A 14,309-nucleotide genomic window follows, 5' to 3' on the forward strand; every position below is an offset into this window, starting at 1 on the left:
CTTGTACTGGACTCCACCAACCCAGTAACTTGCCACCTCACTCCCAATGACATCGATCTATATGTTTCACTTGGCTACTAGGAAGCCTACTGATATACACTATATTGCCAAAAGTATTGGGATACCTGCCTTTAAACACACATGGACTTTAATGGCATCCCAGTCTTATTCCGTAGGGTTCAATATTGAGTTGGCCCGCCCTTTGCAGCTTTAACAGCTTCAACTCTTCTGGGAAGGCCGTCCACAAGGTGTAGGAGTGTGTCTATTGGAATGTTTGACCGTTCATCCAGAAGTGCATTTGTGAGGTCAGGCACTGTGATGTTGGATAGAAGGCCTGCCCCAAACCTTCTCATCCAAGCTATATTGCCAAACGTATTGGGCCACCCCTCCAAATCATTTGGTGGAGGGGGGATTATGATGTGGGGGGTTGTTTATTCAGGGGATGGGCTTGGCCCCTTAGTTCCAGTGAAGGGAACTCTTAAGGCCTCAGCATACCAAGACATTTTAGACAATTTCATGCTCCCAACTTTGTGGGAACAGTTTGGGGACGGCCCCTTCCTGTTCCAACATGACTGCACACCAGTGCACAAAGCAAGGTCCATAAAGACATGGATGAGCGAGTTTGGGGTGGAGGAACTTGACTGGCTTGCATGACCTTAACCCCATAGAACACCTTTGGGATGAATTAGAGCAGAGGCTGCGAGCCAGGCCTTCTCATCCAACATCAGTGACCTCGCAAATGCGCTTCTGGAAGAATGCAAACATTCCCATAGACACATTCCTAAACCCTGTGGACGGCCTTCCCAGAAGAGTTGAAGCTGTTATAGCTGCAAAGGGCGGAGCCAACTCAATATTGAACCCTCCGGACTAAGACTGGGATGCCGATCTCAGTATGAGAGGAGCCAGTTGTTGGGGAAGGAGCCTAAGCCCCAAGTTTCTTCACTACCAGGGCTTTCGATCACCTCTGCCAAGTCACCGCTTCCCAACTGGCTGGCTGCTTATAGGCCCCAACACTAGTACTGTAGTCTTTAGTAAAGGCAATAGAGCCTCCACCAGATAGCGTCTCTGCTTGTTGAACCTCAGTACTGTATCTTCAAAATTGTCCAGCGGCAAAGCTTTAAATTTTGCCGGTGATGACTCCATCTAGATACAGTGGCCTCCATATTAAAGAAAAACGTCTGCAGCCGCTGACCTAAAAATGAGGCACCTACCAGCCCCTGGAGTCCATCGCTGTCTTCCTACAACTGGTTCTTCTCGCTGCCGTGGAACCCTCACACCTCCATTTTGAATTTGACTGCCTGAGCAATTACAGCCGCCCCCCACACCGCACATGCACAAAATTGTGCAGTGCTTTAGGTCTGGCCCTGCAATTTTCCATGGCTATGCTCCAAGGGGCAGAGCGAAACACATTGGGGGCATGGCCAGGGTTGCCACTTACACACTCACCTCATGGATGACATAGATGTGTGGACATAGGGAGACCTTCCGCACCTCGAACCTGCAGCCTCCTGGGACATGTGATCTATTCCAGGAGGGGGGGTTGAGCCACGTTTGTGGAGTGGGTACCTGTGTCAGAAAAAGGTATCCCCCCCCCCTTTTAAAAAATCACCAATTTTGGTCAAGTAGTGAGAGAAGAGAAGGATTGGCAAAACGTTCAGTTTAAAGTAAAGCTCTACTTTACCATAGTACAGTGCCGGTATCAACCAATCTATAACAGGTTTGACTCCCGTAGATTCAAACCAGGACTGTAGATACCGCCTCCTGTCAGCAGGTGGTGCCCACCATGAACTCCTTGGGGCAGAATCACGTAGATGGGCGTATTATTGGGCGGGCGTAACGTATTTGATTTATGTTACGCCGCCGCAAGTTTTACACGCAAGTGCTTTATTCACAAAGCACTTGCCTGTAAAGTTGCGGCGGCGTAGTGTAAATCCCCCGGCGCAAGCCCGCCTAATTCAAATTAGGCGGGTAGGGGGCGTATGGCATTTAAATTAGGCGCGTTCCCGTGCCGAACCTAATGCACATGCGCCGTCCGAAGAATATCCCAGGGTGCATTGCTCCAAATGACGTCGCAAGGACGTCATTGGTTTCGACGTGAACGTAAATGGCGTCCAGCCCTATTCACAGACGACTTACGCAAACAACGTAAATTTTCAAATTTCAGCGCGGGAACGACGGCCATACTTAACATTGGCTGCACCTCATATACCCAGGGGCAACTTTACGCCAGGAAAAGCCTAACGTAAACGTCGTAACTTCACTGCGTCAACCGGGCGTACGTTCGGGAATTCGCGTATCTAGCTAATTTGCATACTTGACGGGGAAAACGACGTGGCGACACCTAGCAGCGAAAAAAAAATGCATTTAAGATCCGACGGCGTAAGAGACTTACGCCTGTCGGATCTAATGCTTATCTATGCGTGACTGATTCTAAGAATTAGTCGCATAGATACGACGGCCCAGATTAGGACTTACGACGGCGTACATGGCGTTGCACCGTCGTAAGTCCTTTAAGAATCTGGGCCCTTGTTATAAACCCACCTAAGGGCTCATTCACACTAGCGTTTGGGGGTGCTTTCACTCCTCCCCCCCCCCCCAATTGCTACCCCCTTTAGCTGTAGAGGCAGCAGCCAGGGTGTACACATGCCGGGCCGCCATTCTTTGCTTCATGTCTCCAGCAGGATATTACCCCCCTGTCGCTTCCTGCGGGCGTAGTACCCACCAAACACAACCCATTCAAAAGGCATTGGTTGCCGCGTACTAATGTGGGGTTTAAACAGGAGGTGAGGAGGCGATACAACAAATCCTCCATGTTCAGATCGCTGTTCGAAGAGCACCGCAAGTGTGAATGAGCCCTAAGAACGCCCCCTGCTGTGCCTAGGAGGGCAACAGGGATTTAGTAAAGCTGACCATACACATTGCAGTCTGATGATACAATCTTCTTTTAGTTCTTTCAACAACTACAGTTGTGCTTATAAGTTTACATACCCCGGCAGAATTTATGATTTCTTGGCCATTTTTCAGAGAATATGAATGATAACACAAAAACTTTTCTCTCACTCATGGTTAGTGTTTGGCTGAAGCCATTTATTATCAATCAACTGTGTTTACTCTTTTTATATCACAATGGCAACAGAAACTACCCAAATGACCCTGATCAAAAGTTTACATACCCTGGAAATTTTGCACTGATAACATGCACACAAGTTGACACAAAGGGGTTTGAATGGCTATTAAAGGTCACCGTCCTCACCTGTGATCTGTTTGCTTGTAATTAGCGTGTGTGTATAAAAGGGCAATGAGTTTCTGGACTCCTGACAGACCCTTGCATCTTTCATCCAGTGCTGCACTGATGTTTCTGGATTCTGAGTCATGGGGAAAGCAAAAAATAATTGTCAAAGGATCTGCGGGAAAAGATAGTTGAACTGTATAAAACAGGAAAGGGATATAAAAAGATATCCAAGGAATTGAGAACGCCAATCAGCAGTGTTCAAACCCTAATCAAGAAGTGGAAAATGAGAGGATCTGGTGAAACCAAACCACGGTCAGGTAGGCCAACTAAAATTTCAGCCACAACCGCCAGGAAAAGTGTTCGGGATGCAAAGAAAAAGCCACAAATACCTTCAGGTGAAATACAGGACTCTCTGAAAACATGAGGTGTGGCTGCACAAGATGCACAATAAGGGGACACTTGAAGAAAGACGGGCTGCATGGTCGAGTCTCCAGAAGAAAGTCATTTCTACGCAAATGCCACAAAGTATTCCGCTTACAATACGAGAAAACAGGACAGAGACGAGACTCAAACCTTCTGCCACAAAGTCATTTGGAGTGATGAGACAAAAATTTAGCTTTTTGGCCACAACTATAAACACTACATTTGGAGAGGAGACAACAAGGCCTACGATGAAAGGTCCATAATCCCTACTGTGAAACACGGAGGTGGATCGCTGATGTTTTGGGGATGTGTGAGTTACAAAGACACAGGAAATTTGGTCACAATTGATGGAAAGATGAATGCAGAATGTTGTCAAAAAATACTGGAGGAACATTTCATTCATCAGCCCGGAAGCACCTTATGGGACGTACTTGGGACATTCCAACATGACAAAGATCCAAAACACAAAGCCAAGTCCACCTGTCATTGACTACAGCAGAATAAAGTGAAGGTTCTGGAGTGGCCACCTCAGTCTCCTGACCTCAATATCATTGAGCCCCTCTGGGGAGATCTCAAAGGTGCCGTTCATGCGAGACAGCCCAAGAATTTACAGGAACTGGAAGAGGAACGAGGAGCTTCACCATCTGAGAAGATAAAGAGCCTCTTCCACAAATACCACAAAACACTTCAAGCCGTCGTTGATGATAAACGGGGCAATACACGGGATTAAGGACTGGGGTATGTAAACTTTTGATCAGGGACATCTGGGTAGTTTCTGTTGTGATTATGATATAAAAAGAGTAAACACAGATGATTGATAATAAATGTCTTCAGCCAATCACTAACCATGAGAGAAAGAAAAGTTTTTGTGTTTTCATTCATATTCTCTGAAAAATGCCCAAGAAATCATAAATTCTGCCCCGGGGTATGTAAACTTATGAGCACAACCTTATGTAGTGCAAAGACCTGTGTGATTGGATCAAAACGTAGGGCCAGATCCACATACATTTAGATCGGCGCAGCGTGTCAGAGATACACTACGCCGCCGTACCTTACCTGGCGTATATTCGAATCCTCAGCGAGTTTGCGCCTTAAGTTACGGCGGCGTAGTGTATTTCTGGCGGCGGAATTCAAATCGGCGGGTAGGGGGCGGGTTTAATTTAAATGAAGCGCGTCCCCGCGCCGAATGAACTGCGCATGCGGCGTCCAGAAATTTCCCGCCGTGCTTTGCGCGAAATGACGTCATTTTTTGAACTTAGACGTGAGTTACGTCCATCCCTATTCACGGACGACTTACGCAAAAAAAAAAAATTCAAATTTCGACTCGGGAACGACGGCCATACTTAACATGGCAAGTCTATCTATACGCCGCAAAATACCAGCTTTAACTATACGCCGGAAAAAGCCGACTAGAGACGCCGTTAGAAAATGCGACGGCCGCGCGTACGTTCGTGGATCGTCGTAAATCGCAAATTTGCATACCCGACGCGGAAAACGGCGCGAACTCCACCCAGCGGGCGCCGAAGTATTGCATCTAAGATCCGAAGGCGTACGAAGCTGTACGCCTGTCGGATCTTACCTAGAAGCCGTCGTATCTTGGTTTGAAGATTCAAACTAAAGATACGACGCGGGAAATTTGAAAGTACGCCGGCGTATCAGTAGATACGCCGGTGTACTCGCTCTGTGGATCTGCCCCGTAATGTTTAAATATGTTACATAATTTGTTACTTTAATGTATCAAAGCTAAATGTAAGGATGTAACCATTTCCTACTCTGTAGATACTTTTTTTATCTTTTAGTCTTCCATTATAAGTATTTGTCAGTAGGGCTGAGTTCGGCCTTTTCTGTCTATCGGGTGGTAGGTCGGATCTATCACCCGGAAATTCCATTGAGTCATGTGATCCCGTCAGGATTTTGGGTTTTGTAGATAGGATGATCCGGTTACTCTGTTGGATTTATTGGGGTCGTATTGGTGATCACCGGGCCTCACGGGTCACTTTTGTGTTCCATTTCCAGGGCGTCGCTGTGGAGTTCCTGCGTGGTGCTGCCGCTCCTGGCACTGACGTGGATGTCCGCCGTCCTCGCCATCACGGACCGCCGCTCGGCCCTGTTTCAGATACTTTTTGCTGTCTTTGATTCGTTGGAGGGGTTCGTCATCGTTATGGTGCACTGCATCCTGCGGCGAGAGGTAAGAGGGAGTTTTCTGAGAACCTTCTACTTGGATGGACTACTGGGGGGTCACATTAGATATCACACTTTTGCCAATGGACCCCATTTCAGCGGATGGAAGATCAATGCAAGAAAAACGCGGCATGTATTTGTCAAATATTATTGGAAACAATCCTAATCAATCAGCTTTGGGCCCCATAGTAGTCACATGGTGTGCTATTGTTATAAGCATGTCCTTGTGTTCTAAGGGGCCGCGCATTATGCCTATGCTAGAGAATGCAGCAAAATGTATGACATACCTGGCTGCAAGAGGAACACAGGGGTACAGGTGGGTCATAAGGTCAGGGGAAGGGGGGCTACCACTTATTCCATTAAGAGGAACACGGGTACAGATGGGTCATAGTGTCAGGGGAAGAGGGGCTACCACTTATTCCATTAAGAGGAACACAGGGGTACAGATGTGTCATAGAGTCAGGGGAAGGGGGGCTACCACTTATTCCATTAAGAGGAACACAGGGGTACAGATGGGTCATAGGGTCAGGGGAAGAGGGGCTACCACTTATTCCATTAAGAGGAACACAGGGGTACAGATGTGTCATAGAGTCAGGGGAAGGGGGGCTACCACTTATTCCATTAAGAGGAACACAGGGGTACAGATGGGTCATAGGGTCAGGGGAAAGGGGGCTTACCACTTATTTGATTAAGAGGAACACGGGGATACAGATGGGTCATAGGGTCAGGGGAAGAGGGGCTATCACTTATTCCATTAAAAGGGACTCAGGGGTTCAGATGGGCCATAGGGTCAGGGAAAGGGGGGCTACAACTTATTTGATTAAGAGGAACACAGGGGTACAGAATGGTTAAAGGGTCAGGGGAAGGGGGACTACCACTTATTCCATTAAGAGGAACACAGGGGTACAGATGGGTCATAGGGTCAAGAGAAGGGGGCTACCACATAGTCCATTAAGAGGCACACAGGGAAACTGACGGGTAATAGGGTCAGTTGGAAGGGTGACTACCACTTATTCCATTAAGAGGAACACAGGGTTACAAATGGCTCATAGGGTCAAGAGAATTGGGGCTACCACTTATTCCATTAAGAGGAACACAGGGGTACAAATGGCTCATAGGGTCAAGGGAAGGGGGGCTACCACTTATTCCCTTTCTATAATTCTTTCTACTTCCTCATTTAGCACTTATGTGGTCATTCCCTACAAGATAAAGCAGCCTTACTCTTTGACTCTCTAGGTTGCACATTATCCAATGCTTCTGAATTCATTTCATAATATAGAGAACATAACTGAGGACCTGGAACACCCAGAGGTGGGCAGGACATACAAAACTCCAGAGACATCATAGAATAGAAATATGACTGGGAGATCCTAGTCCAGCCACACACGTTCCAATCTGAATGTGGTGTGTAATCCCTATTTGACGTCCTTTAGAGTTACCAGAATTATGTAGTTGAAGCTCCACCTAAAGAGGAAAAGGGAGGGGAAAGGAAGGGAGGAAAAGGCAAGGAAATTGGAAACATAGGAGGAATAAAGGAAAAAGAAGGGAGGATGAAAGAAGAAAGGACATAGTAAAAGGAGCGACAGGAAGAAGATGGAAGAAAAGAAGGCAGTAAGACTGGAAGGAAACAAAAAGAAGGAAGCGAGGAGAAAGAAAGAAGTAAGAATAGAAAGGAAGGAAAGTCAGAAGTAAGGAAAGAAAGTAGGGAAAAGGAGGAGGGGAATAGGGTGCCCACGTGTCCCGGATTGCCCGGGACGGTCCCGCATTTTGCAGGTCTGTCCCGGGCAGGGCCAATCCACCCTATAGGCTCACTATGCAAGCCGCTTAAAGCCCCGCAAAGCTGCGGAGGGCCCCCAAAATTTCTAGAGGCCCCGCCTGGTGAGAAGTCATTTTCGGCCCCCCACCCCGTTTCTCAACTCACTGAAGAGGTAATAAGTCAGCACCCCCCGCTTCTCACTTTAATGTAAGATGTACCGTATTTATCGCGGTATAACGCGCTCCCGCGTATACCGCGCACCCCTAAAAGTGCCCCCAATCCTGTGGAAAAAAGTTTTTTTTGTACTTACAGTTTTGGTGTCTTGCGCGGCGGCCTCGTCGGGTCCGGCGTCCTTCTGCGGCTTCGGGTGTCCTCTTCGTCAGGTCCGGCGTCCTTCTGTGGCTTCAGGTGTTCTCTTTGTCGGGTCCGGCGTCCGTCTGCGGCTTCGGGTGTCCTCTTCGTCGGGTCCGGCGTCCTTCTGCAGCGTACTCGCGTCCTCCCCGCTCGTTTCCCGCTCCGAGTTTGAATACTGCGCCGAAATATACAGAGCGCAGTACACTTGTGTATTGTCGGCAATGCTCGGCTACCCGCGCTGACGTCCTGTACGTCCAGGACGTGAGCGTGGAAGGAGCCGAGACTGCCCGACTATACCCGAGTGTACTGCGCTCGGTATATGTCGGCGCAGTATTCAAAACTCGGCGCGGGAAAGCGGGTATCGGCGTATACCGCGCACCCACGATTTTGCCCTGATTTTCAGGGCAAAAAAGTGCGCGTATACGCCGATAAATACGGTAATTTTCCACAGCAGAACACCCCCCCGCTGTGATTTTGCTTAGGGCCCCAGGGAGGTCAGGATCGGCCCTGGTCCCGGGCACATTCATTCTAGGACAATACAGTGTCCCAGAATGAAACTGACACACCCACCCCCCCGGGCCAATCTGATGCCCCCAAAAAAGGCCGCCACATCACCGCTTTACTCAATGACAGAACTTGTCCTGGCCGGGAATGCCTGGAGGAGCACAGTCCCCGCCCCCTGCTTGTGATTGGGGAGATCATAAAATCCCGCCTCTTGTGTCCAATCACTTTGCTGTGATTCGTTACAGAACAAGCTGATTTTTGGGAAGGGGAGAGGTGTCCCTGAATGGTAGTTTGGAAATGTGGTCACCCTAGAAGGGGAAAGGAAGGGAGGAAAAAGAAAGGAAGGAGGAAGGCAAAAAGGGAAGAGAAAAGGAAAGACAAGAAGATGGAAGGAAGGAAAGCAAAAGAGGGTGAAGTAAGGAAAGAAGGAAGTGAAACTGAAAGGAAACGGAAGGGAAAGAAATTAAGAAATGGAAAAGAGGTAAAGGGCAAGGAAAAGGACAAAAGGATGAAGGGAAAAAGGATGGAAATATCAGGGAGCAAGGTAGGCAAGAAGAAGAAAAGAAGGGAAAAGAGCGGGGGGAAAAAGAAAGAAGGAAGGAAAGAAGATAAAGGAAGGGATGATGAAGCAAGGTGGCAATGGAAGGCAGTGTGAGGGAAGACATGGAGATACTGGAAGGAAAGGAAGAAGGACAGAAGGTAGTATGACTTGAAGGAAATGGAAGGGAGGAAGGAAGTCGAGAAGAAAAAAAGAAGGGAAAGGTAGGAAAGAAATAAGGAAATATGGATGAGATAAGTTGGTAAAATAGGTCAGAGTACCAGAGGCCGTATTTCCCAATAAACAAAATAAACTTACAATTTTGGCCTCTATAAATGGGCGTCTAACAGATTTATCATTTTCATGGTGTCTCAGTCTTATGATGTATTGTGGATAATTCTTCCAGGAGTTTCAAAACAATGATCATCTTTTGCGGTCTCATATTTCCCCTTTAGGTGCAGGATGCTGTGAAGTGTCGAGTCGTTGATCGTCAAGAAGAAGGGAACGGCGACTCGGGCGGCTCCTTCCAGAATGGACACGCTCAGTTAATGGTATTTATTGGTGTTATCATTCAGCCATATTGTTTCTTTTTTTTTTTTTTTTACTAAAAAAACTATTTTTTTATACATTTGTCTGTTTCTCAAGGATTCTGTTATTTATCACAACCCCCATCCTATCCCTCTGTACCGGAGCCGTCACGTTTCTGCCAGTGTATTCAAATAAATGATGTTCTTTCACGGACTGCTGTGATTGGTTCTAGGCACTTATGTTGGCGCTACAAATACTAAGGCCCGGATTCACAGACATCGGCGCATATTTATGCCGCTGTAGCGTATCTCTTTTACGCTACGCCGGCGCAGCGCACAGAGGCAAGCACTGGATTCACAAAGCACTCCCTCCCACTCCTATAGATATGCTGGGTTTCCTCAGCGTAAGCCTCAGTCCCGTAGCCGCATCCCAGTGCGCATTCTCAGAATCACGTCGAGACAACTGCCTAAGATACGCCGGATCACTGCCTACGGCGTGAACGTAACCTACGCCTAGTCATATTCACGTACAATGTAAACGACAAAAGATACAGCGGCTTGTGTTGCCTGGTCCATACCTTTGCATGAGTTGCGCCTCCTATATGGGGAATAACTTTACGCCGGACGTACGACTTACGCAAGCCACTTATATGATGCGCCGGGCGCAACTACGTTTGTGAATCGGCGTATCTCCCCCATTTGCATATGTGCATAGAAAATCTATGGGAGCGGCAAATGCGCCTGGTGTAAATATGCGCCCACGATACGACGGCGTAGGCAAGTTATGTTGGTCGTAGGAAGCCTATTTTTAGGCGTATCTCAGATTGGGTGCACGGCGCACAGATACGATGGCACATAGTTACACTTACGCGGCGTATCTCGAGATACATCGGCGTAAGTGCTTTGTGAATCCAGGCCAATGAATATTAAACAATACACACAATCCATTGTCTTATATATCGGAGAAGAAGGTTGGAGACCTCTGGTGGTCAAAATGATAGAAACAGCTACTAGGATTCGGCTTTTTTTTTCTGAAGTGTGAGAAAAACGTAGAATGTCATTGTAATGTCCTTCTGAAAATGCCAACTGCCTGGCATTCCTGATCTGGATTCGGAATGCACAGTGATAACCCAATTCCTAATCTGGGTTGGAGTCACAAGTATGAATTCCCTGGATTAGGGTAACAGCTAAGGAAGTTGTCATTTTTTGTGGCATGTGGTCAGATTTCCCACCTTGTCAAACAAAAATTGTCATAAAATATTTATATATATATATATATATATATAAAAACGGTGAAATTGAACTGTCTATACGAGCCAATCACATCCATGATGCTGCTGTCAGCCATACTTCTCTGTGTTCATAATTATAATTGTATGTGATTTTTGTTTTCTTCTTCCTTCCAGCTGGAGGAAGCCAATAACCCGTACATCTGCACGGCCATGGTGGGGCTGAAAGACAAGAAAGCGGCGGTATGATACAATGTATTCCATGGCAATATGTTATACAGCAAATAGTGGCCCAGATTCAGGTAGAATTGCGTGATATTTGTGGGGGAGCAGGGCAACGATTTTGCCCTGCGCCCCCGCAAATATTTTGCGCTGCCCTCGATTCACGGAGCAGTAGCTCCGTGAATTGCGAGGGCGCGCCGGCAAATTTACCCGGCGTAAGCGCGCGCAAGTTAAATGATCCCGCCGGGGGCGGGAATCATTTAAATTAGGCGCGCTCCCGCGCCGAGCGTACAGCGCATGCTCCGTCGGGAAACTTTCCCGACGTGCATTGCGGCAAATGACGTCGCAAGGACGTCATTTGCTTCTAAGTGAACGTGAATGGTGTCCAGCGCCATTCACGTTTCACTTACGCAAACGCCGTGAAATTCAAATTTCACGGCGCGGGAAGGCCGGCTATACTTTAGCATTAGCTGCCCCTACTATTAGAAGGGGCAGCCTTGCGCTAAAACTAGACGTACGGAAACTCCGTACCTGGCTTGCGCGGGGCCCGCGCAAGCTTGTGAATCAGTGGTAGTATGCAATTTGCATACTACACGCTGATACACAATGGGAGCGCCCCCTAGCGGCCCCCGCAAGAATGCAGCCTAAAATCTGTGAGGCAGAAGAGCCTTATACCGCGCAGATTTTAGGCTGCAGTCGGTGTAACGAGGTTCCTGAATCAGGAGCACTCGTTACACCGGAGCTTGCAAGTGCTTCTTGAATCTGGGCCAGTGATACAACGAATCTTGTAGCACTACTGAGAATCACTAGAGGATGTCAGATTGATTTGGAGGTCATTACTCTGCGAAATGTTCTCCTAGACCAGTGATGGAGAACCTTGGCACAGTGTTGCCAACCGTCCGTATTTTTACGAACAGTTCGTAAAAACGTGCACTTTTTTCCCCCCGTTCGTAAATGTCCGTGGTTGCGGGAATGTTTCAGTAAAAATAGCCGACATCGGTTCGGCTTGGAACTGCGCATGGAGATTGGAGGCAGGGGGTGATGATGGCTGCGGTGGCACCACAGAGGGGGATGCAGGCAGGGGGCAATGGAAGCAGGGGGAGATTGGAGGCAGGGGGTGTTAGTGGCAGGTGGTGTTGGTGGCCCCGTAGAGGGTGGGGGATGGAGACAGGGCTTGTTGGTGGCACTGCAGAGGGGGATGGAGGCAGGGGATGATGGAGGCAGGGGGCCTGGGGGAGCTTGGAGGCTTGTGGCACCGCAGAGGGGGGTGAGGGCAGGGGGTGTTGGTGGCAGAGGGGGGTGAAGGCAGTGGGTGTTGGAGGCAGAGGGGGATGGAGGCAGGGGGTGATCTGACTAAATAATTTGCCCTAATTATATCGAAAATAACAAAAATATGTTTTTGTACCTTAATATCTACCTTAAATCACATTGCTATTTGCCCAGCATACTTTGTGTAGCCTAAATACTGAAATTTGCAACTAAAAATGTAATTTAGTAACTTTTGTGAAATGCCAGTAAATTTCGGGTGTCGTGCCAGTAAATTTCAATCTGGTAGGTTGGAAACACTGCCTTGTTGCCGATCAGCTGGAGTGACGCCCCATAGAGCATGCACACGCCGTAGGAGGCTCTTTTCGATGGGAGTGACCATTTTTCCCGACCACAATTTAATGCTATACAAGCAGCGGAGGGGCGCTGTATTTGTCATATTGTGCCTCGCTGTAGCACCTCGGGTTTTACAGCGAGTCACAAGGCGACATCTACGGCGTGGCCCCTCCACTCTTTGCATAGCTTTCAATTGTGCCCGTGAAATAGTATCCATCGCCCATCGAGAAAAAAAAATGTGCGCATGCCCCAACTCAGCTGGAGTGCCCTTCCGTTCTGCGCATGCGCGGGCACTTTTTTTTCCGACGGAGGGCACATATCGATAGTACACCGGGTCTTCAAGTGGTTATGGCATCTCCTATATAGGGTTAGGTGCTGTAGAAAGGCCAAGGCCCGGATTCACGTACGAGTTAAGCCGGCATATCTCCAGATACGCCGTCGTAACTCTGAGTCCGTGCCGTCGTATCTATGCGCCTGATTCTTAGAATCAGTTACGCATAGATTTGTATTAGATCTGACCGGTGTAAGTCTCCTACGCCGTCGTATCTTAACTGCATATTTACGCTGGCCGCTAGGGGCGAGTACGCTGATTTACGCCTAGAAATATGTAAATCAGCTATATACGCGAATTCACGAACGTACGCCCGGCCGACGCAGTACAGATACGCCGTTTACGTTAGGCTTTTCCCGGCGTAAAGTTACCCCTGCTATATGAGGCGTACATGCGGCGTACCAATGTTAAGTATGGACGTCGTTCCCGCGTCGAATTTTTAAAATGTTACGTCGTTTGTGAATAGGGCTGGGCGTCATTTACGTTCACGTCAAAAGCATCGGCTTCTTGTGGGTTAATTTGGTGCATGCGCACTGGGTTACTTTCACGGACGGCGCATGCGCCGTTCGTAAAAAGCGTCATTTACGTGGGGTCACATTCAATTTAAATAACACACGCCCACATCTACCACATTTGAATTAGGCGGGCTTACGCCGGCCTATTTACGCTACGCCGCCGCAACTTTGGTTTGAGAATACGGCACTTGCCTGTCAAAGTTGCGGAGGCGTAACGTAAATAGGATACGTTACGCCCGCACAAAGATACGCGATTCTACGTGAATGCGGGCCCAAGTGTTTTTTTTTATCACTTTGAGGAGAGGAGATCTCATTAGATCTTTTTTATATAAGATCTGGAGAAAGGAAACGACAAATGTGACATCACCTGACTTTGTCTTTATCCCCACAGTCTGAATTCGAGAAAGACGTGGACCTGGCATGTCGATCAGGTGAGGATTTTATTTTATTTATTTCTATTTCTGCTTTTTTTTTTTTTTAAAACACTTATTTGTCGTATTTGCTCCACAATGGCTGTGCTCTTCAATGCGGACTGTTCATCATCCAGCAGTAAGTCCTATTGAGGGTTATCCTTTAGATGATGAGTCCCCCCTTCCCCTCCCCCATTGATTTAATTTGCGGATGTGAAGTGTCGGGAATGTTGAACAATCCCGGAATACACAATGATCCGGACGGTCTTATCTGCTCCATTACTCCGTTAATTCCGCGTCTTCTCACGCCATAAACCTTCGCTCGATCTATACCGCAATTAAGCAATAGAATCATCATCACTTAACTCGCTCATGGTGGGCAAACATGTCACGAGTCAGGTCTCCGGAGCCGCGGCGAATGGATTTCGGTGGAAGAATAGGCCATTTAGCGTGAAATATCTGTCATTATTTGAAGTGCTCTTCGC

The 14,309-nt window shown here is 47.8% G+C and overlaps 1 protein-coding gene across 2 annotated transcripts in view; it reads left to right on the forward strand.

Annotated features, from left to right (window-relative positions):
* ADGRB1 (adhesion G protein-coupled receptor B1) overlaps nucleotides 1–14,309 on the forward strand; it is a 735,432-nt gene that overhangs the window by 690,130 nt on the left and 30,993 nt on the right. For both annotated transcript variants that reach the window (XM_040352071.1, XM_040352072.1), the window contains 4 exons: nucleotides 5,672–5,843; nucleotides 9,444–9,539; nucleotides 10,922–10,987; nucleotides 13,806–13,845. In XM_040352071.1, coding sequence (XP_040208005.1) covers nucleotides 5,672–5,843; nucleotides 9,444–9,539; nucleotides 10,922–10,987; nucleotides 13,806–13,845 — 374 coding nt within the window. The remainder of the gene's footprint in view (nucleotides 1–5,671; nucleotides 5,844–9,443; nucleotides 9,540–10,921; nucleotides 10,988–13,805; nucleotides 13,846–14,309) is intronic.

Source organism: Rana temporaria, chromosome 5 (assembly GCF_905171775.1).
Source record: "Rana temporaria chromosome 5, aRanTem1.1, whole genome shotgun sequence".
Taxonomy (NCBI): domain Eukaryota; kingdom Metazoa; phylum Chordata; class Amphibia; order Anura; family Ranidae; genus Rana; species Rana temporaria.